Here is a 24,343-nt window from a genome sequence, read left to right as displayed (position 1 = left end):
GGGAGAGTACTACACAAGCGCAGAACCGCGCGCAGCGCCGCCCACCGGCGGTGAGAGCGCGCTGGGCCGCACACGCTTTCACCTGGACACGCGCCGGCGCCAGTGTGTCTGCCGCGGCTATGACGCAACAAAATCCAACACAATCCACTTTAATCCAATCCAATCCAAGCCAAGCCAAGCCAAGCCAAGCCAAGCCAATCGAATCCAATCCAATGCCCATCGCGAGAGAGTGTTCGCTATCGCAGAGGAGAGCGGGAGAGCGGCTGCGGACAACGGACGCACGCGGACCACAACGGACGCACACTGGAAGGAGAGGGCCGCCGATAAGAGATGCTCTGAGCGTCGCATCTAAAAACTCCCACCTCCCCTCGCGGGAACCCCTGTGTAGATGCGACGCATAGGGGGTTCACGTTGCAGCGTTGGACAGCGGAGGAACGGCGCTGGAACGATGGAGCGGAGCGGCGCAGGCACCGCGTTTTATAGCGCGCATAACGGTGAGGGGACGCGCTGGCGCCAGTGGGCCTGCCGCGGCTATGACCCAACACAATCCAACACAATCCCTTTAATCCAATCCAATCCAAATCCAATCCAATCCAATCCAAGCCAAGCCAAGCCAATCCAAGCCAATCCAATCGAATCCAATCCAATGCCCCTCGCGAGAGAGGGTTCGCTATCGGAGAGGAGAGGGGGTGAGCGGTGGAGAGCGCAGCTCGCGCGGCGAGGAGAATGGGGGAGGGCCGGACGCCAACGAGGACGACGCCGACGCTGGATGCAGGGACAAGGCGGGTGAATGAGATGCCTTCGCATCTAAAATTGTATGCTTTCCTCCCGAACATGGTGATCCTGCTCTATAAGAATGTATTTTTAGTGATGAATTATTCACTCCATAAAACTTCAATACTTGTTTCCAGAGTTTTTGCTCCTACTATAATACTATTGCCTTCGCGGTCTTGATAATCGGCAGACAAAGGGCGACAAGCTGGCCCACTTCATAGTTGAGGATTCGTCACGCTTTGTTCATCGTTTTCTTATCGCCGTAGTTTGCCATCCAAAGCGAGCGCTTGCACTGCGCGTTGTAACACCTATAATTTCGGATCCTATGGTCTGTCCTATATGCATTGATTGTTTCTGGAAAAGCTGTATTAACGGGTTACACAAGACAGGACAGTCAGTGGACTTACAATTGTTTTGTTGGAACAACTCCCTTAATTACTTTTTCGCCCGACACGCCACATGTGCTGATGGAACACTCCTGGTTCTCGCATCGATAAGAAGGCCAAGAAAGCTTCCTGCAACACGGAGAACCCCACCGAATTCGTTGATTGCGCAGGAGTGGCGTATTCAGGCCCCTTGTCATGCCGACGGGTTTACATCTGTCAGATGGGCCGGTGTGTGAGCCGACGGAATGCAGCAGCTGAGAATAAAGCAGCTTCACCAATGAAGGTGGTCACAAGCGAGGACGACCTGTAGAGGATTTGACAAATATATTTAGAGGGTGGAACGTGCTCGAGCTTTCCTTTTTTGCTATTTTTTCGGTGTTCAGTGTAGGGGTCGGTTTACATTCGAGTCGACCCAGAATGGTATAAATACGGTACCCATATCGCGACTGAAAATACTCTGAAATTTAATTTTTATTGAAGTACCACTACATGCAAATCTGTAAAAATGTCAGGTAAAACATCCGAACGTCATTACCGAAATATTTACTGCAGACAACCATCGACATGTCCTCTATAAATGTACAGTTGTTCTCATGAGTACAACATTGCAACACAGATGTGCCGGTGGAGCATCGTCTATTAAACTTGTTTACGCTGGAGAACCACAATGTTTACTACCACGCGTTGTTCACCAAATCAGTGTGTTTGTAGCAATTGAACGTGCCAAGAACCGTCGCTATAAACTCTCTTCGGCAGTCAAAACTATCCATCTTCTACAACAAACGGAGAAATCTGAGCACACAGCTTCATAAACGAACTCCCGAACAAGCATATGGACGCGCTCCAACTCTATCTGCGGAAGCCTTTGCGACGACCCCACCTCCGAAGAAGCCAGTGGAAGCTCCCGGACACGTGCTCGTCGGCGTTTCTTGGCGGCGCGACAGCCGCCAGCTGCTTCGAATAAAAGGGGAATCCCCTCAGCCCGTTAACATAACTGCAGCGGCCGCAGCTGCAGCTCCGTTTGCAACCACCGTTCGAGTGCGGCAGTATCGCCGAGTGCACGCGAAGGCTCCAGCTGATAGGCAGTGTGTGGAACTTCTCTGTTATCCGTAGAGCAGCCAGAGCAGCTTTTAAGATCTGTAGGTGAGGTAGGGGCGGTTTGCAAGGTTCCACAAGTTGAAAAATATGTCGGCCTTTGTGTATTCCGACGAGTGCGACGTGTACCTCTGCAACAGGCCCATTCAGCACGGAGGGTCTGTCAACTTGGCGTCTGGCGCCCTTTCGCTCCTCGCGTCCACGACGCGTTCTGTGAGCGGTGACGCGTGGAACAAGCACTGGCTTCTGGTCTTCGATTACGGTGATGACGAAGTGCTCATCTGCGATGCCGACATGGATGCGGGAGAGCTGACGGGACGACGGTACTGGAAGAAAAAGGCATTCTTTTTGAAAACGTACCCGAACAAGGTAAGCTGTCTGTGTTTCTCGCAGTGCCGGTTCTTTTTTTGTTGGCGGCTATTATACGTCGAAGTATGCTTTTTTCGTTACAGGACGAGGCTTCTGTAATTGTATGTTCCGTTTAGCTACCGCTGTTCAAAGGCAAAATACACAAGATAGGAAAGTATTCTTGTAATTTTACCACTTGTAAGTAGTTTAAAACCCGAACAGCCGCATTAAGCATCAGTAATGTCTGTATGCCATTCCCGCAATGATATGATGCTAGTTCACTTGTTTTGGACCGGTGGTGCCGGTTTCTCTGTTCTTATATGCCGTCTTATAAGCACTCCTTCTAAAAGTTGCCATCTCAAGTTGAACAAGGAAGTCCGATAAAATGCTCGCCTATTCTACTTGGGTACGTGACAACGTTGACGGCGGTTTCTCGGCCATATTGTGTGAATATAACGTGTGCCTGTTTGCTTTACTACCGTCTTCCCAGTATTGCACTATCTGAAAGAGAAAACGGTATGCTTTGCTCCCGAGCACGGCGATCCCGCTCTATATTGGTTATGTATTTTCACAGTGATGAATAATTTACTACACAAATGGTATTACTTGTTTTCGGAGTTCCTGCTCCTACTATATTCCTATTCCCTCCACGGCCGTAATATTCAGCAGACGAAGGGCGACAAGCTGGCCCACTTTATAGTTTAGGATTCGTCGCACTTTGTTCAGCGTTTTCTTATCGCCATAGTTTGGCATCCAAATTTAAAGCTTGCTCTGCGCGTGGCCGTTTGTATAATTTAGGATTTTCTGGTATGTCCTATATGCACTGATTGTTTCTGAAAAAGTTGTATTGTGGTGGGTTGCACCAAATTTGCACATAAAGACACTCCTACCGCTGCGATATTCCCTGCACTTGTATATTCGCTAGCCCTGAGTTTTAGCGTAAACTTAGAAACTGGTTTAGAAACTAAGCCATTTTGCCACCATAGAAATGTTTTTGTTCCTTGATAACATGTAAGATCCGCATTTTCAGCTTTCATTTTTGCTGACTTTCAACCGACAACAACAGAATGTTGACGTACGTCACGAAGTTATGGCGTTTTTTTCTGCTCCGAATAAGCTTTACAAGCTGTGCAAATGGGCGGAAATGAAGTTGCCAGGTCAGAAGAATGAGAGCCTTTGAAACACATGCTTTACCGTTCTTGCTGTGCAACTGGGCGTTGTTTACTCGTTGCGATTATCATGCGACGACATGTGTAACGGCCAGTCAGGCAAGTGCTTCAATGTACTGCGCAGGGAGCACCACAGATCACTTACAAACATCACTCAGCACTGCGCGACCCCCACCGATAAAAGTCAAGCGATCGGTAGACCGCTGTTTTGAGAACACGTGTGTTTTGTGGCGGCACAAACATCTGCTGACAAAATACGTGATGGGGGGATTTAACACAAAAAAAAGGCAAGTGTGTCTGCCATTATTCTGTGACGCTCCATGACGAGGCATCCGTATTCCTATCAAAAGCAATCACATTGGTTGGAGTCGTTTTTGTGAACGTGCGCATCTTCATGCTGTGTTTATCGCACCCCATGTTCGAGGTGGAGCCTTTGGCTCGTGTTTGTCCTGATAGTATACTTATGTGTGTTTTTAGCAGCAAACCTGTTTAAGCCTACAGAAATCCGTCCGCCATACCGAAAAACCCCGAAGCCTTAAGAAAAAAATCTGATTAGAGAGGTCCCGGTAACCGAAGCCGGAACCGTTACGCAGTGAGACGGCGACCTAACCACTAGGCCATCTAAGAACCGAGCGGTACGGGTTGGAAGAGGTGGGGAACAATAACATGTGCAGCAATTGAAAAAAGAAAACGCTTTTCGCGGTCGGAATCATACCTGGGTTCCTCCCGTTATGTAACCGGCGTCTATCCGATTGAGCGAACATGGCATTCCGAGCGCATAGCATTTCCTTTGGGTTCGTAGCTCTGGCGTTGGTCTTGGACTTGGAGGCACGTCGCAGAGCTTGCTGATGCGGTCCACGTTGGGAGATATGTGAAAGCCTGCGGACGAAACGATCCGTGTCGGACAGTCATGGAGAACTTTCAGCGGTAAGTTAAAAAAAAAAGTTGCGAGGTGTTGCCCTCGCAAACTTGCGACGTAGGTGACAAGCTTTCACTCCATTTATGGAGCGAAAACTTGGCACCTACCTAAACCACTTGAAAGCGCTTAGATCGGCTCAACGGGCGACGGAACGAATAATGATCGGAGTAATACTTAAAGACAGGAAACGAGCTCTCTGGATGACAGAAAAAAAAATTACAGAAGATATAGTTGAAATAAAAAAAGAGAAGTTCACTTGGGCTGGCCGCGTAATTGGGGGAAATCACATTCGGTGGAATAAAGGGGTGACAGAGTGGACGTCGAGATGGGGGTCGAGAAAAAAGTGGAAGGCCAATTACTCGAAGGATGGATGAAATAAGTAAATCCGGAGGAAAAGAATGGACTTGAGTTCCTCGGGGCAGGAGTCGTTGGACGTCCATGAAAGAGGCCTTTGCCTGCAATGGACCCAGTTGGCTTCTGCTGCTGATGATAATACAAGAGCCGCTTGTCTGGCGAAGGGAAAGGGTACACCAGCTCTGCTTTTTCTCCAGCCTTGTGTCACTACTGAAAGCTGCGCCAAGTTGTGGCCTAATAAAAAAACATTCTGGAGTTAGCGCCGTCGTATGTCTCATCTTCAGTCCTGGTCTTTTGAGCTATTTCACGTTGTACAAGAACAAACTACCACTATATTTAAATACTGCGGCCCAGAAATTGACTTTAAATGTCATTGTTTTCCTATATTTTATGCCAGTTCACGTGCTTTAGTAGAGGTGTGGAAGACGTATTTATTTGGGACAAGGGTACTTTTTCCTGCCTGGTAAGATCGCGCTCAGGAAAAAAACTTGTCTACGTTGCTGTGTCTACGCTGCTATGGTTCCGCATTCGCCCTATCGGCGGAAGGAGACGCATGTATTGTTTTGCACTTGTTCCACTTTACCTTTCTTATACGAACGACACTTATCTCTACTCTTTAGTTTAAGCTGAACAAAACGAGCCTGTTCCTAAAGGGTGCTATAGATTACAGTTATATCGCTGCTTGTTTTTTTTTTCGTCCACGTAGGGGTAATTTTTATAGCTGCATAGTTTTCAAATAACCTTTGCGCTATTATCTAACCACTGTTTCGTGACAATTGTGCTTTTAGATTTGGAATAATTGTAAGTGTCGCTGTCTCTGCTTACTATATCCACGTAATTTACCTAGCATTTTTTAGTTCCAGTTATTTAGTAAAAAACGTTATTTCGTGGTTTCCGAATTATACCTGATATCTTTCCGCAGTGACTCCATATTCAATATGCCGGGCTGGAGTATGCGCACATTGTAGTTCGGGATTCTGTCCACCTTGTCGGGAGGTTTGCTTTCAGCAGCCATTGTTTATCAGTCACAGAGAGCGATTAAATTGTGGCGTTCCCTGCGTCCGTCAAGTATCGGGCATGACTATTGTAACAAATATGAAAATTATGATACGACGAGAATGTACATTGCCCAAGATTCGGCCGGATAGAATTTCGTAAAACACTAGAAGACGCCTGTCAAACATGTGGGAAGACCCTCAAAGAAGAATAAAGCTTTCTACTTTTCTTCCTCATTAAATACCCAGGCTTTGGAGGCTAGCGAAAAACAGCACGTGCCGATTACAAGAGTGCAAATTCTTTTTTGAAGATTTATAAAGCGCTTTCAGTTGTACTGCAGTCTTAGAGTTGTCGCGTTAAAATTTACTGTTGAGTTTAAAAGGCTGCAAGCAGTATCTGAAGAGATACCGCTTATGGCGGGGATGTCCCACTAAAGAAACAAAATTGCGGGTTCCAATTGACTCATTGAATGTGGTAAGTTCAAGCACACGCACGTACATTTGTATGATTTAATAAATGCAGCTTCCCAGGACCAACCAACGAATTTTTCAGTGACGCTGAACCCGAGCAAACTACCCGGTACCCTCAATTTTTCCTCAATTTTTTAAGTCATTTCACTGGGTTGATGAGGTATACTAAGGCGGATAATTGCATAATGTTATCTCTAGAGTATGAAATAGGCCTAAATGTGTTTCTACTGATCCGAAAATCTTCCTTTGGCTAGTAAGTTTTACTACAGCAAAATAGCGATGAAGAAACAGATTCGGAGATTCCAGTGTGTTTTACTCGAGGTGACTTTTGTCGAACAGCGTCTCCTTTAAACGACTTTCGTAATTGCTATCTTGCACAGGTATTTGGCTCTAACGTTTCAAGACAGAAAATCTCCCAGAATAAGTTTTATGAGTTCGTTAAAGAACACCCTTCATCATATGAATGAATAACATATAGATATGCGTTCATAACTCGCCACTCAAAGAAGCTGAACCTGTTGTATGAGCCATTGAAAAAGAGTGAAGAAGCTTAGCCAACAGACAGCCATCATCATCAGCGTGTAGTTTGTGCAAAGTTCACAGTCGCTAGACCAGTGCATTGTTCTGGCCCTACCATTTCTAAGCGTCCTGCTGCCTCGTCCGACCTGCTGGGTAGCACAAGTAAATCGACTAGCTGGAACCCTGGAGTCGTAGGCTGCCTTCGACCACGCTCCTTCCAGGCTTGGGGAGGCGACACAACAATCAGTGTATTCTCCATCGGTTGTCATCTGCTCTGGAGCGATTGGCCAGCGCGAAACGGCGATATTCATTTGCACAGACGTCTATGAAGTCGAGGAGTGGCTTTCCTCATATTTAACAGTAAGCACGCTTAATAAGTGTGACAAGGAAATGAAACGGAATAACACCAATTTTCCACCAAACGAGAGTTCCCAACTTGTGGTTTGTGAACCATGAAACCGATATTTATACCTAATGCACGTTAAAACCTAGCTTTGCCGAAGTGTTTGGCTGCCCAGTGGTGCGCAAGCTTCGTGCGGAGCAGAGCATTACAGAACGACCTCAGCATGCAGGCGAAAACTGTTCGAGCTACATACAGGATGTGGTAGATCTATGCAAGCTCTTCAACTCAAGGATGCCTGAGCAAGGCATGATAAAAGACACCCCCGAAATCGCTGAAGGGGAAGCATTTGAGGTGCTGCTGGCGAAAAGCACGCAGAACATCGGTGACTTCGCAAGGCTGTGCAAAAAAGGCTATGGCGAGTTTCTCAAGCGGTGTGGCCTCACTCTTCAGCGATTTTCCGGGCACAAAGAGGCGCGTTCTGCGTTGGAAGTCGCCAAAACCCCGTCGTTTCTACACCGCATCAATAGGGCTGGCTGGTAAAGAGGTCGCATGGCAGCTCTCTCTATTATTCTTGTGCGTTATTACCATTGTCATCAGCACATGAGCTTTGCTTTTCGTCGTCACTCAGTGAAATAATTCGAAAGCAAGTCGCCGAAGCCTTTCCATCTGCTTCTCCGCCCGTGCATATAGCAGACCAACCTGGCTAAGCTGAAGTTGCGGCACCACATTCCCTGAACCCTCACGAGCCTCTAAGCCGTAGAGCCGTGGCCAGGCCTTTAACCGATTCACTCGGCGGGCATCCTCACAAAGTTATGGAGCACACCTGGTAGTCGCTCGATAAGGCTCTCCTGCGGGATGGCTGGCCATGTCGCGCACTTTTGCCGCTGTCGTGTGCCGCCGCCAGGAGACGCTTACCCACGGCCGGCCCACTTTTATACCGTCCACCGACATCAAGTGCCTTAGAGCAATGGGACTGCCAAATCGTCTCAACTTTTGCCCTCTCCTCACCAATCCGTTTCCAACAGCCACCGGTCGCCATCGCCTTCACGTCGTCGTGTTTCCACCTCGCCAATGCGTCATCGTCCGACCGTCCAACAGGAAAACTAATCGGCGAGGTTCCGGAGGCAATACAGTCGAGTCCACTTACAACAATACCGGTTTTAACAATATATAGGATATAGCAATGGACAGCTGCGGCACCGTCAGCTTTTCATTGTATTCTATGGCAAAATAAACCGCTTATAGCAATGCTGTCATGATACAATATCGGTTATAACAATTAAATGTGGGCACTGGAACCAACCCTGAACGAAACAAAAATGCAAAAACGCTGCGACAATGCCACCCCAACCCTGCCTATTACGCAAAAGGGCATGAGAGCATACGCGCGGCGGCCAGGCGATAGCGCACTTCGCCTCGCACGCGGCGAGTGCGCGCCGAAGAGGCTCGCATGCCACCGCTGCTTTCGCCTGCCGCGGCGACGCGGAGTTGGGTGAAGAGGACCGGATGGGCGCCTCTACGGGCAGTGGGGCAGTCCATTCTGAGGGTGCGCCGCCTGTAGAAAAAGCACCGGGGTGCCTAAGCCGCCGCAGCAGCAGCGCTGTGTGCACTGTGCCGACCTCCCCTCATGTTCCCCTCATTAAATGCTCTTGTTTGTCATGTTTTCTTTGTTGTTTTAGGCATATACGCTTATAACAATAATCGGTTATAACAATGATACTTTCATGGCACCTCAATATTGTTATAAGTGGACTCAACTGTAACTATAAATATACAGAACCGTCCAAATACAGGAGCTCTTGTCCGCCCTCTGCGAATGTAATAGAAGTAATAGTCAAAGGGAACACCGCACACACCCCCGCAAATATGGAGTTTCCGTACAGACATGCAAACGAAAATTTGCCGTAAATCAAGATAAGTACAGACGCCAATTTGTGGTTTTTACGTCCGCACTGCCACCGCGCACCACGCTGACCCATCGCCGTTTGCATCGCCTGTTTGTGTAAACCGTGCTGTACATAACCTTGTTCCTCGTGCTTTCTTCCTTTGATGGCATCATATTAGGGAGAAATTTGTTGCCACGCCATAACGCCTCTACTGAGTGTGCCAGGCCGAAGTCACTTTATTAAAGACGGTAATCGTTCTTGGGCTACTTAAACCCAGACATTTTGGTCTGCCTGTATGTCTGCCTGTTTGTGACTTGATTCAGTCACCCGAACAAAGTGAAGCGAAGTCTGCGCAATAGTCTTATATACTCACAGCCACATCTAAATGTCTAGGTCCAGTTTATATGTTCATACTTTTCAACATTATTGAACAAAAACAAAACATTACGCAAATATAAAACCGAAAATTGATACACAAGGGATACTTACAGTGTTCCTTTATAAAAAAATCATAGATGCTTGATTTTTGCGAAATAAATAATACATTCACTGCATAAAAAAATTTTTACACTGTCGCCTGCTGTCGCCCGCGCCACTATAGCTTTTGGCAGAATTTTGGCAGTTACGAAAAGTTCCACTAGATAGGTTCCACGTTCTGCTTGGAACGCACGTGGACTAGGGCAACGCGGTTCTATACACATTGTATAGGGTGCCGTATTGCAGCGTTGGCAGCGAGGCACCCGGCCTGGAGCAGTGAAACGCGGTAAACTTAAATGGACTTGAACAAACCTTTAGCGCGTTTACCTTGGGAGGAGCGCGACGCACGAGAACACAGTGTGAGGGGAGCAAGAAAGCGAAGGGAGCCATTTACTTGGCAAACTCGCAACGAAAGGAGCAGATACGCGGCCAATTGTTTCCACTGTCTAACACCAAAACGACGAATATAATCGCTCCTCCCAAGCTCTGCGCAGATGAAGATTTCATAACCCTGCCAGCTTCCCCAGCTCTCATACCAGTCATCTGTGACACGGCACCCGACGGAATTGTTATATTCACGCCGTGTGATTCCTTTGTCTGCCATTTAAAAACCCCTCCACCTATCCCTTCCTTACAATCGGGAATAGTGCTGGCACGTTACCCATCGGCAATTCATCTACTTCACCGTAGAACGTTTCGTCATCGAAGACCGCGTTGATGAGATGCTCCTGCGTCGTGTCATTCGGTCATATAAATGCATGTCAGCTTCACCACTTGCAGTTGTTACGAAGAAAGATGGGCCTGTGTCGATTACTGCGCGTTCAGCAAGACCACTCGGAAATAGGTTTATACACTGCACCTACAAGGAGCTCAGTTTTTATCTTCTTTAGACCTGCGCTCCCGTTACGCGCAGGTTTCCGGCATACTGTGGCCGCACCGAAACCGCGTTTTTGACCACTAAATGATTACAGAAACGTAACGTGATACAGCTCAGATTATGCAATACGCCAGGCACTTTTGAGTGCACGGTGGACGAGTTTCTGGGAGGTCTCAAGTGGAAAACTTATGTTTCTTGGGCGACGTCATGGTGTCTGCCCCTGATTTCGACATCCATCTTATCCTTCCAGAGCAAGTTCCAGGATGCCTAACAGATGCTGGATTAAAGCTGACATGAAGAAGTACCGTTTTGCGGCCCTCACGCTGGCGATTTCATCGGACATTGCTTCGAAAGATGGTGACCTTGCTGATGATGCTAAACTAAAAGCTGTCACCGAGTTTCTTAAACCATCCACTGCTAAAATTCAGGCGCACTTTCATCGGGCTGTACCTGTATTTCAGGCTCTTTGTTCCAATCTTTGCTACCGTTATTGCATCGAGGAGATGTGGGTTCGAGTCCCGCTCCCGGAAGAATGGCGGATTTTTTCTCGACTTATATTTTCGCTTATTTATCAATGTATCAAAGAAACGTGACAAGCACACGTCATTCGGCCCTATTAAATATTTCGAAAAAAGCCGAATAGCACTGGCAATCACGACTGCAACCTTGACATGTATCTTTACCGAGTCCCTCGTTCCGTATCTTTCTGTTCTGCTATATATATATATATATATATATATTAAGCGTTGGCAGCCAAGAAAACCTCGGAAAGCAAAGGGGAGGTTGTGGTGGGTCATAGCAAGAGATGAAGAATTTTTCGAGTCGAAAAGAAAGTGGTGAAAAAATGCCCGCCGGGTGGGATTTTTTCACCACTTTCTTTTCGACTCAAAAAATTCTTCATCTCTTGCTATGACCCACCACAACCTCCCCTTTGCTTTCCGAGGTTTTCTTGGCTGCCAACGCTTATTTTCTGTATTATTTCACGGAGCCCCTCATTTCCAATTTTCTGATTCGCTATATATATATATATATATATATCATGAGGTTCGATGGGCCAGTATAAAAATAGTGAAAGAAGTCGACTGACACGTTTCCCGTTTTTGTTGCCAACAGTTTCGGAGGTAGAAACTCGTTCTTCAGGAGAAACTCCTTCTTCAGGAAACTCCCTGAAGAAGAAGTTTCTAACTCCGAAACTGTCGGCAACAAAAACGGGAAACGTGTCAGTAGACTTCCTTCATCAATATATATATATATATATATATATATATATATATACAAGAGAAGAAAAACTTCGAACAAGGTAAAAGCACGATTGTGGCCTACGTTTCAGCAAAGAGAACTTGCTTTCCTCAGGGCAATCTCTCGCCTGGCAGGCACTGTTTATATAGGGGTAGGACCCCAGGTGAAAGGAGAGGGAAAGATGGAAGGGAAATTGAGCAAGCTGATTTGTTTAGGAGTGTGTCGGGGGAGAGATTGAGGGGCCAAGAAGGTTGTCTAGTTTAAGCCGTGAAGTAGGTCACACGGAAGCCAGCTGGTGGTTGATGTTCGTGGAATTTTTGGAGAGAGGATGAGGGTGTTTATTGACCCTCCGCGGGGTTCTCAGAACCGCCGGAAGCAGACCAGGCGGTGAGGGTGGGGTCCTTATCAGAAACTATCTGCAAGCTTCAGGTCAAAAGAAAAGATAGAGCCGGGGGGAAAAACTAACTAGGTCAAGGAAAAAAGAAAACAAAGGGAGAACAAAATCAGATAGGGAAACCACATAAACCCACACTCAAAAGAAAAGGCAATGACCCGGCAACTGAAATGGCACGTGTCACCCACGGCAACCATCCAGGGATGGTTGCCGTGGGTGACACGTGCCATTTCAGTTGCCGGGTCATTGCCTTTTCTTTTGAGTGTGGGTTTATGTGGTTTCCCTATCTGATTTTGTTCTCCCTTTGTTTTCTTTTTTCCTTGACCTAGTTAGTTTTTCCCCCCGGCTCTATCTTTTCTTTTGACCTGAAGCTTGCAGATAGTTTCTGATAAGGACCCCACCCTCACCGCCTGGTCTGCTTCCGGCGGTTCTGAGAACCCCGCGGAGGGTCAATAAACACCCTCATCCTCTCTCCAAAAATTCCACGAACATCAACCACCAGCTGGCTTCCGTGTGACCTACTTCACGGCTTAAACTAGACAACCTTCTTGGCCCCTCAATCTCTCCCCCGACACACTCCTAAACAAATCAGCTTGCTCAATTTCCCTTCCATCTTTCCCTCTCCTTTCACCTGGGGTCCTACCCCTATATAAACAGTGCCTGCCAGGCGAGAGATTGCCCTGAGGAAAGCAAGTTCTCTTTGCTGAAACGTAGGCCACAATCGTGCTTTTACCTTGTTCGAAGTTTTTCTTCTCTTGTGTTTTCTACCATCTTCAAAGTTCTACTACTCCCTATATATATGTATATATATATATATATATATATATATATATATATATATATATATATATATATATATATATATATATATATATATATATATATATATATATATATATATATATATATATATATATATATATATATACTATATTATATTATAGGACGACAGAAAAATATGAATCAACAATATAAAAAGCACCCGAAGAGTTCAATGTCTTGCATCGCATAGTCACACCGCTAGAAACCAGGAAAACAGGTAATACTACGCCGCAACTGAACAAGCCTCATAATTGCACTTTGCTGAGCACAACGAGCCATGGGTTTCCGAGCGCGCGTAGTTTGTGCGAACCCAGACGCGGCAGATTCGGTAATTGCTGACGTCTGTGAGTGGCAACGTAAGTAGCGCCACCGCATTGGCCAGCGCTTCCCTTTGAAAAATGTCACGTCCGTTCTGAAGCGCCAGAAGGGCGACGATTAGGCATATTAGATGGGGTGGGGGGGCAGTGCGAGTGTAGCTGCAGAACGCCGCTCCTTGGTTCCCGCTGGCGCTCCTACGCGCCGCAGCGATGGTATTCGTCCGCAGCTTCCGTGTTCCGTTTACTTCTGCGCGGGCATGTACTTAAAAGACAAAATTTTAGCACTCTTTAGCGGCTCCAAATAGGCATAGGCAAATGTAAGGCTTGAATCTTGGCTGGTACACAGTGCAACAATCTCGTGGACTGATTGCACTTGCACCGTCCAAGTGACGAAGAGAGAGCGACAAACGTTTTATTGAGCCTTTAAAGGCCCCTTTGGGGGGGCGGGATGAGAGGCGACCGCGGGAAGGGCAGAGTTACTGCTTCACACATCGTGCAGGCTGCCAAGAGTTTGACATTTTTTCTTCCCAGCCTAGTACCCTGCTTGCTCGACCATCAGCCACTTACCATTGCAATTAGGGGCCTTAATAGCAATACTGGCGTCCATTCGTTTCACCATGTTGTGGCTATGGCGTAGTGCTGCTGAGCCGAAGGACACGGGTTCGATTCCTGGCCGCGGCGGCCGATTTTCTGATGGAGGTGACAAGCAAAAACGCCCGTGTGTTCGAGATTTCGGCGCACGTAAACATCCTCAGGTGGTCGAAATTAATCCTTAGCCCTCCACTGCGGCGCGCCTCGCCAGCTGTGTGGGGTCGGCGCATTAAACAACCCGCAATCAATCAAACAACAAAATTTTCGCCATGTTGTGACCGTGACGAGAGCCTTCGGAGCGTTTTGATTCATTTAAAGGGGAAAAGTGCGCGAGAGATGGCGAAGTTGATGGTTCCTGAAAGAAAGAAGCCCCTAATAATACTGACCACCCGTTATCAATAATGGTATGGTCGAACCGTTTTGTCGTGAACGGGAAACCATTATGTCTTTTTTCGGTTCAGTTCCCTGCTCGGGGTCAGCCGGCTCAAAAAGTAATGGTTTGGGTTCGGGTACAGTTCCGTCAAAAAAGCCGGTCCGAGTATATATACATATAAATATATATATATATATATATATAGTTAGGAAATGAGGGGCTCGTTAGGAAATACAGAAAGAAATGCGGGCAGTCTACAACGCCAAAGAAGGCATAGGGGAATGGTTGGACTATATTTTTTTTACCGTTAGTGAAATTATTATTATTTTTTTTTCATATTAATTGAAGCGAGAAAGAAAGAAAGAAAGAAAAACACGCGCCCAGAGTGGGGACCGAACCCACGCCTTTCGATTAGATCTCGAATGCCTTACCAATTCGGCTATCTGGGCGGCTGTGTTCTGCTTCACTTTCTGGGGTATTTATATTTACTACAACTGTATCTGACGCTTGAGGGTGGTAGCCAGCGCCACTCAGACTACACGGGGAGAAGGGGACCTTCTTTTCAACCCCCGGGGCTTGAAAAGACCGGGGTTTTTCAACCCCGGTCTTATATATATATATATATATATATATATATATATATATATATATATATATATATATATATATATACAGAATTGAAAGAGATAAAGAATGGAAAGATAAAGACTTCAAGCAGATAAAGCCAGCGCGGAGGGGCTCAGGCTTTATCCCCCAAGCGCAGGATAACAAAATACCCTAACATATATACCTGAGAAATTCGAGGGGAAACATCCCCACCGGTAGCGTAGTGGTCATGGCACCAGACGCGTATTCTAGACGTCGCAGGTTCGGATCCAACCCGGCGGGCATTTTTTTTCCCACTTTCTTTCTATCTTTCCCAATTCTTTATTTGTTTCAATGACCTAACCCATTCTCCCCTTTGCCTTCCAACGTTTCTTGACTGCCAGCCTTAATATATATATATATATATATATATATATATATATATATATATATATATATGTATGTATAATATCGGTAAATTCGAAACTTTTTTTCGCTTGTATTTTCCTTACATGGGTGCTGAATATTTTTTCTAATTCTCGGAACGTTTCTTTGGGTGCAACGGATTATCTACAAATGTTGAGATAGAGGATACAAGGCAAAGCCCGATGTAGGCAGATAAGGTCTCCGTTTGGGGCTCCCACTGCAGGGCCGACGCGGTCGTGAAGAGTAAATATTTTCGAAGTACGCATTGTACGAGGCCGATGTCCCCGTTACTGGAATGGTGTTCGACTACTACATTGTCGAGATATGTTCGGATGAGGCATCTTATCATGCGGACGACGCAGAGCCTGGAGACGTTCCTAGCGACAGAAACAAGAAAGGCGGTGCGCCTGCTTCGCAACAAGGTAGTATGTAGTGGTGGCGAGCTAATACCCCTGTCACACGGCAGATCTAATGACATTTACAGCAAATGTCATTCGCTCTAAATGTCATTATTTTGGTGCTACACGAGAATACCGAATGACATTTGAGGCGAATGACATTTAGCGGCTAACTGAGGTCCCGGACCTCAGCCAGAGCTCCGTTAGTGGCCAAATGAATAGCCTCGACAGCAGTAGCGCATCCCTAGACAGGAAAATTCCGTAACAAACCAAAGAATACTGTTTCTAAAAACTTTCAGTAGACTTATATCTTCTTGTTTGTGTTGTTTTTCAAATAAAGAAAGACAAACAAGTACTAATAAAAAATAAAATCTCGTCCGCAGTGCGCGCGCTACCCTAATCCGGATTTCTTGCAGACTTGTCTCAGGTTATGATGTCTACTGATGTCACCTAAATCGGTGGTTTTCTTGTTTTTATTTTTAAAAATTATCCTTTGTTACGTTTTTTTTTAAATATTACGTGTGAAAACAATCTAGATACGCTTGAGATGTAATTTTGCAGTTTTGCGAGCTCGCTAATCGTCACCGCTATCACAATCAAATGACATTTGTTCCGCCGTGTAGACCCGCACGGCCGAGCCGATGGTCATTAACAGCTAATGTCATTCAGTTTGAATGACATTAGCTTTGCCGTGTGACAGGGGTATAAGATTAGGAAGGGTAAGCGAAGGAAAGAGGGAAGGGGAAGGGAAAGCACGGGTTCATACATTCCGTTCGTGGTTGAAGGGCCGCAAACGACCGTGAAAGATGAGGGAACTCCGGGGGAAAGTTATTTTTAAAATCACGTAGTTCAAAGATGTGCCTAATGTTGCGCGTAGAAACGTTACCTGTCCATACACGATGGAGCAGCAGAAAAATTGTCAAAGAGAAAATTGGTAAATGCTACTGTAAAGGAGAGAAAACAAACAACAGAAGACTAAACGTACCCGAACATTACGCACGTCTAGCCATACCTATCCATTCAAAAAGAAAGAAAAAAAAACATGCTCTTAAAATTACCTGATTAAACCATGTGAGAGCGCTACGTTTGTGTTGTACATAAAGGCCGCGAGAGAGGCACTTTCTAGGTAATCTGTGCGTACATCTTTACACAATGTGGCACCAGAAAAACAGCAGTTTGAAAAGTTGTTTACTGATGCTTTCAGGAGTCCAGGAGCAGTACAGATCAAGAAAAAAATGAGGACAGAAAAAAATGAGTGAATGCACGCACATGACGCACATCTGGGCATACACATCGGAGCGGCAGATTTCAGCCTCGTGGAAGCACTATATAGGCGGCATTCAATAAATAGAGTGAAAGCAACTTGTAACGATCCCACATATAACGACCTATCGGTTACAACTACCATAGTTCAGTGCACTTACGACTTTCCTATGCTACCAATTGAAACTGCGTCCAGATATACCGAACATTTTTCAAAGTCCTCTACCCTAAAACGAACACTTCCAACAGGGTCACGGTAAAAATAATCCGCATACGAAGCCAAAACAAGTATTAAAACAGTCCTTAAGGCAGGAGAGAGGCGGATTGCTGGTGCGCTCCCCGCTTCAGTTTATTGGCGCCCAACATATCCCAGATCAGCGACCACCGCCCGTAGATTTCGGACGGCGAGACCTATGTCACGCACTTCCCAGGCATTTCCCGAGATCCTGAGGAGCAGTGAGCAAGCAAAAAAATAGGAATACATATAATTGTTTTTATTCTGTCAATTAGCAACGCAGAATTGCACGTCAGGGTAAAGGTAATTAAGTGTGAACAATTTGGATTCTTAAGCATATGCAAGATGCTGTAAAGGATTATTATGCACCACGCCGTATTGACTGCCGCTCAACTGCCACTATCGCTGGAGTCGATGTTACGGCCACCGGAGTCGACGCGAACGCGGAACCGCACGCAGGAAAAATCACAGGCGGTTACTTGGAAGCCATCAAGAAATCGCGATTCGCCGACACTGTATTTGTCCGGTTCTTGATAACATATCGTGATGACATTTGAACTTTGCAACTTCGCTGTTCTTCAGCCGAAGCGGTGCAGCTCCCGGAACACTCGGTCTGGTGCGGCTAGCTGTCGAAGCCATTACGGCAAGTGGAGATTTTGAAGACGTCCGAAAGAGTTTCTTCGCGGGAATTGTGCCTGTAGTGGCAGGTTCCACGCAGTACAGTTTTCTTCGTTCGTAAGCAAATAGCGGGGGTCGCTTCATGAAGCGAAAAGGCTTAACTTGTCACCGAAAGGGTTGTTCGACATGTTCGCCAGTTTGCGCGCGTTTGAAAGAGCGAGTACATATAAAAAAAACTACTTCTATAACCACCACTTTTCGTGGCACTTTATAGTTAGTTATAAGCGGGTTTGAGTGTATTAGAAAAAAGGAATGAGAAAATTAAGGGGAAATTGAGCGATCACTCAAACGGGCTTGCTAAAATAAACGGCAAGGTGAGAATTTGAAAAGTAATAATGTGAACGCAGCCTTCTACCCAAAACGACATAATGTCTGGACGGTCTTGTCTGATTTGGTCGATAAAGCCATTGGGCTGAGATACCCGGGGCTGACACGGGACCTAAAATTAGCTACTGGGTATCGTCAAATGGTGCGAAATGATTAACGAGAGTATGCAACAAAACGGCAGAACACTATTCTGCAGATATAAAATTCTGGTAGCAGAATAAGAGGAGACGAAGGGGAAAAAGCAAAAACAAAGAGAAAGAGAGATGGAGGGCAAAGGTGAGGGCACGAAATGTTATTTCTGGTAAAAGACACGCAGGGTTCCGATAACTTTCACTGATGCTAAACACGCTGACTTAAGCTTACAGACAAGAAGGACTCCCGGACCTGGCGATGGTGATGCGTTTTAAAGCCAGGTTTCAAGATTGTGTCCTTCATCTGTTCACATGTATGCCTAGATAGGGGAAAAAAGGGGCAGAGTTTTGCACGATGGCAGATATTAATAAACCGCAAGCGGAAGGGAGTTTCAGCTTCGCTCATACATTGTTAGCCACACGTGGGGAATTCCAGCAGGTATATAACGTTGGCGGAGTCAGTTAAAGTTTCCTTTTACATGGGCATAATACCTTGAAACTGACAGCATGCCTCCAGTGCGGCTTGAAACTGTAAAGTCAGGGGTGGTTTGTGTGTAGCTTGTGGCTGAGAATGAGGGCCACGTTCAATCCTTTGGGAAAGCAAAGGCTCCAGTTAAGAACGCCAAGGACGGGTAGGAAGGTTTTGTTTACTATTTTACAGCGAGTGTTGCATACGTAGAGAAAAGAAAAAAAGCGGAGAGACAGAGACTGAAGGAAGTTCATTTAAACTTTCCGATAACTTTCACTGATGCCAAACACGCTGACTTAAAACCTACAATATGATAGGACTCCCGGACCTGGCGATGGTGATGCCAAACACGGCGAAAGGGGGGAACACACGTGCCCTTCCCCGTTAGATGGCGGCGATAAGCCCGTGGACCCTAGCGGACATTTCCCTCAAGTTCGACGAGTAGTTGCTGTGAATCGGGGGGGAGGGTGGAGCAAGGGGGAAGCCGATTGCTCTTGAGTGCTGTATTTAATGATCCATTGCCTGATGGAGGTTTTTGTGGACGTTGGGTACCTTTCTCTTCCCACAACTTGCTTTTGTCTGAATGTGAGTGTGGGGAACATCGATAATAAAGAACGCGGTTGGGGAACGTGTTAGACTGTATTCGTATCAACGCAACCGACTGCCATCTATTTATGGGAACAATGTAGTGCAGGGTGCCTGAGTTGTCTGAGCCTATACTGGTACAATATCTCCTGTACGTTACCGGCCTGTGTCTTCTACCCGTGAAAGTAGGCCAGTTGCCATCGTCAAGGTCAGTCTGTTTTGCCGAATCTCGAGCCACTTCGTGAGCCAGTTAACCCCGCGGCAGAGGCGAGTGTTCTGGTGTCCATACTAGGCGAACATGCCTGCATCTGTGGCCAATAAACGTCGAAAGGATTTTGCCCGCTGGCAGGGATATTCGTCACGCCAGGAAGTTTCTTGTGGCCGTCTATGAGCCGTAAACAATAACTTTGGCTTCCCTGTTCGCCATTGCGACAGCAATAGCCACTTCTTTCGCCACCTCGGGGCGTGTCGTCAGGATTGTCTCCGAGGTCACCGCGATATCTTGTTGGTCGAGGACTGCTACGGCCGTAGCCGGTCGATCGCGATAGTCCGTTGAATCCACATATTAAACGTGTGGTCGGCCGCTGGTAAAGTGCAGATGCTCTGGCGGTTCCTCGTTTTCATGATGTTGCCGGTTCGTATTTCTGGGTACGGGAGAATCATGGATGTACCAACGAGTACTGTCGTCCAGGTAGCATTTGCTGCTGTGTTGAGGCGAAAAGGGGTCACTGCGGCATTGCGCCACCCCTCTAGCTGAACGAGCTTGTGCAGCTGCCCCGTCCTTTGAGCTCATACTAGCTCTACCTGGGATTTATGAACACCGATTGTTTGGAAACGCTCTGTGTAAGCCATGACGGATATTCCTACTGCTTGATTTTTGTCCTTGTAAAGTTCAGAAAAGGAGTCACGTGGCTTAGAACAGAAGTCTGAACGAAGCACAATAAAGCGAGAAGAACCGGCTCCCTGCGTGTGGCTTGAAGCCTGAATCCACACCCAGTCTAAAATGGAAACAGGAATACTGCAGAAACCTAACAGGACTTCCTATCGTACGACAAAAATCTTTGTTGTGACAACAGAAGCCCTGGTGTTACGACAAACAATTTGTTGTTACGACACAGGTTTATGTCGTAACGACAAAGTAAACTTTCTCAACGACAAGCACCCCTGTAGTCACAACAGAACTGCCTGTCGCTACAATCGCCATCGTGATGTCGTGGAATAGCCAGCTGCTACAATCACGACAGCAGAATACGACACGACGAGAGTACGACACCCACAAATACGAAAAACTACAGGAATTTTAAGGCAAAGCTTTGGACCTCCACTAGCCAACGGTTCTCTCGCGGCGTGCGAGACAATAAACTCTCAACGCGGCGAAGGTGGCGGAGGGTGAGTGGGGGGGGGGGGGTGAGGGTTAGGGGGAGGCGCGAGGATTTCACTCACGTAGCAAGCTGTAGGTGACCCGGCTAATTAATTTACCCAGCGGTCCCCGCGCGGAGGTGATTGCTGACACTGGCGGGCGCGTCGGTGGTACGGCTTTCTCATCAGCTTTAGCGACGGTTGTCTTGGGCCCAGTATGGCACAGCTTCGCGTCCGTTGCTCGCTTACTTCGAACAGCTTGATTAACTTGTTCGACAGCACCTCTTGGGTAGCCCGGACCCGACGGAATTAAGTGGACGTACGGCAAATATACGTTAAGGATTGGTTTGAAGGGCGCGAAAAAAAATGTAGAGACCACAACAGACAACTGGCCGCTAGAGAAACGGTACCTTGTGTGCACTGCTTACCACAAACGGGACCCCGCTTTTATAAATTGATGAATACTAAATTCAGCGGTGTCTCAAGAGGTATTAGAAAAGGTGGAAGAAGCATGAGGTCCTGAAAAATAGCGATTATAAAAGTTCCCTCAGCTTTCCCGCAACTCTCAAACTTACTAAACGAACTAGTTTAATTCAGTATAAATGAGAATCACTAAGCTCACGTGCCCAATTGTTTCGGTGTCTACGCTTGTGTCTCAAGGTGGTGTAGCTACGAGCTAGCACATCAGGGTGGCTTGGTTCCGCTGTCACACCCTTCGAAAGATGCTCCTCTCTGTTTTTTTTTCTGGCGACGCACGGCCGGGTTACGGCGGCGGCATCCGTGGCCGACTCTGTTGCGTGCGTGGCGCAGCCCCTAGAATTCTTAGCAACGGCTGGAAGAATACCTTTTTTCACTCTTTGTAGAGACATCACTTGTGAATTCAAGTGATGTCTCATGGGCAATTGTTTGAGGGTTGTGTACAGCTTTTCTATCCAACCACCTTCACAGCGTTTATTGGAGCACTTTTTTTCTGGTCATCATTTTTGACCCAGTGATAACAATTCTGCTTTTCGGCCCGCTGTGTTTCCGGGAAGTTGTGGTGTATTAATCGGAGTGGAAGTTTCACCGCGTATGGAAGTGGTAGCCGGCGCCGGTAGGTGAATGGCCTCTTTGGTTTGGGAATGGTGGCTTTTATTTCTCTGTTCTTGCAACGCCCCTGACTGTCAATCCGGGCGACATAAAAAGGAAGGCCTCGGTTTTTATTAGTCTTCGTGAAAACTTAGCATTAGCAGTTCACCCGCTAGTCGGCTGCTACTGACAAATCTCGGGTATTTGAATCGCATCCCGCCGGATATAGAAATGGCCACGCACCTTACAGCTCCCTGGAGATATCGGTGAAATCTGCTGCATTCCTGCCTCATAACGCTCTCATCGCCTGACCAGTAACGCTCTTCTCTATCATCTTCTCGCCACTAAGGCGCGCAATAAAAGTTGGTTCAATGTAAGTCAATTTTTTGCGGTTAGCACTATCGTGCACCATGTGTCGGGACCTTTTTACCCACGTTCTTGGGATTGCTCTAAAAATAGATCTCCTCTTGGTGTTTTATCTTTTTTGAATGCATCAGGCATTGCGTTTTACCGCGTTTTTAGAAAAACAATTCCCACTTTGTTTGTATCGAGAGACAGCTGCTGCTGTTATTTATTTGCGTACGTTTTGCTTCCGATATACGTATTTATTTGGCTGAATAGTTTAAAGATATATAATGCACATGGCCAGTCTAAGATAGAATGGTTTTGTCTATGTACAAATCTTCTTAACCATCAAAGTTTGCGCCGGAAGGCTGATGTAAGTGTCACACAGACACAGACAGACAGACATTTTTGCGTTTGGTTAGCCCAAGTATAATGTTGGTCTTTCAAAAGGTCCCCTTCCCGCGAGTTGCGAGAGTCGGGCAGCTCACCAGCCCGACTGTAGCGCGCACCTACACTCAGATACCACAATAAAAATGTAAAAAAAACACTGTCTCGGAAGCCTAATTGGGAAGGCTTCGGATACGTTATCCGAAATCTGTATCTTTGGGTTTTGCCCAGGGCGCCTGTCTTCCCAGATGGTTTTCTTTTCTGACATACGGAGGTTCCTGTTTGAACACAAAAAGTAACAAACTACCACCGCCGTTGCCAGGCGTTGTTGGCAGTTGGGTAACGTTTTGCTCTCTCAATCTGTGTAACGTTTGTACATTTTCTTACCCTAATACTACCCTTACCACATGCCATGAAATTTAGATATGCTGTTACACTCTTGACCGCTAATACAGCATTTTGTGATTCTGTCGGTTGTTTTTTTTTTTTTTTTCAGAGGTACCTGGGAAGGCACAATGTGCCAGAACGGCTCCTTGAAAAGTACCTAAAGAAAGTCTGCGACTCCGGCCGCTACCATCTGATCAGGAACAACTGCCAGACGTGGGCATTGGACCTTCTCCGCGAGCTTGGAATAAAAGCACCTGAAGAAGAGCAGCCTGCCCAGAAAGTTGTGGACGAAGTCATCCTCCCTGGGGCGACGGTCGTCGGAGGCGTCCTCGCTGTCGTGGGCGCCGGACTTCTTGCTGCACATTATTTCCGTGGTGCACGTCGAAACAACCGCGAGTAGTTCTGAGCAAAATTAAACTAGAAATGTTGCTTTGCCGCTTGAAACTACTTTTTCTTCGTGTACGCTGCACAAAATGGAAACTAGTGGCGGTTATGAACCTCATTTTTATGCTGTAATGCAGTGTGTTAATCTGCGTGTGCATTTTGGTGTATTGTGTCAGCAGGGTGTTGGCTGTTGACAAACTTTTGGGGAAATAAAAAAAAGAAAATGCCCCAGGCTCCAACGGATTTCGTTGCAGTACTGCGAGGCGACGTTGAAGGCAGTAAAAGTTTGGTTGGCAAAATGTTGGCCCTCAGTCGTGAAAAAAACTAGATAAGCAGGCACTTCCATTTACAGAAAATATAGGGCATGTTTTGGGTGATGTTTCGCATTGTCTTTTGTGCCTGAGGTAAGCAGGGCTCTTGGAAAAGATACTGATGTAAGTACCCGATGCGTTAGAACACATGCTGTACAATGGTTCACCCGAATGGCTCACAGAATGGTACAATGGTTCACCGTTGATGGTTCACCCGAAGTCGCTTAATAAAGCTATGTGGCGCCACGTTTAAGCTGACGGAGGACGGCGATAATGTGTTGCACCTGGTGGTACATACTTGTAACTGTTTTGTTTGGTTAACAAAATTTGTGAACCGTTTGTTATCAAGATTAACAATAATTTGTTTGGCTAACTACGGCAATTAGTGGAAAAAAGGCCGCCCACTGGACATCAGAAAATGCAAGCTTGCGTGAGATGTTAGCTGAACCTTGTTTCAGTTTTCATTTTTCCAGGAACTTGAATATTTTAGCCATAACAGAAGCAGAAAATGAAGAGGATGTCCGTGTGGTCTTTGGAAATTAACTCATTTCCCGCGCCTTCAAAAGTGTGGGATGATGGGGATTTTAACCGAAATTTTTATCTGGCTTTTAGCAAAATGGTTACACCGGTGTTGGAGTTATGTAGGCCCAAATAAA

At 46.4% G+C, this 24,343-nt stretch overlaps 1 protein-coding gene across 1 annotated transcript; it reads left to right on the top strand.

The window, feature by feature from the left end:
• The first annotated feature begins 2,262 nt into the window (after positions 1-2,262).
• Positions 2,263-23,538, top strand: LOC144147067 (uncharacterized). Its single transcript, XM_077679104.1, has 2 exons — positions 2,263-2,624; positions 23,102-23,538. The coding sequence occupies exons 1-2, from the start codon at positions 2,346-2,348 to the stop codon at positions 23,390-23,392; spliced, it is 570 nt and encodes a 189-aa protein (XP_077535230.1). The 5' UTR covers positions 2,263-2,345; the 3' UTR covers positions 23,393-23,538.
• Positions 23,539-24,343: the final 805 nt, after the last annotated feature.

This window comes from Haemaphysalis longicornis, unplaced genomic scaffold, assembly GCF_048455015.1.
Source record: "Haemaphysalis longicornis isolate Haplotype H1 unplaced genomic scaffold, Haemaphysalis longicornis Haplotype H1 scaffold_7, whole genome shotgun sequence".
In the NCBI taxonomy this organism is placed as follows: domain Eukaryota; kingdom Metazoa; phylum Arthropoda; class Arachnida; order Ixodida; family Ixodidae; genus Haemaphysalis; species Haemaphysalis longicornis.
This window is presented reverse-complemented; position numbering and strand designations above follow the sequence as displayed.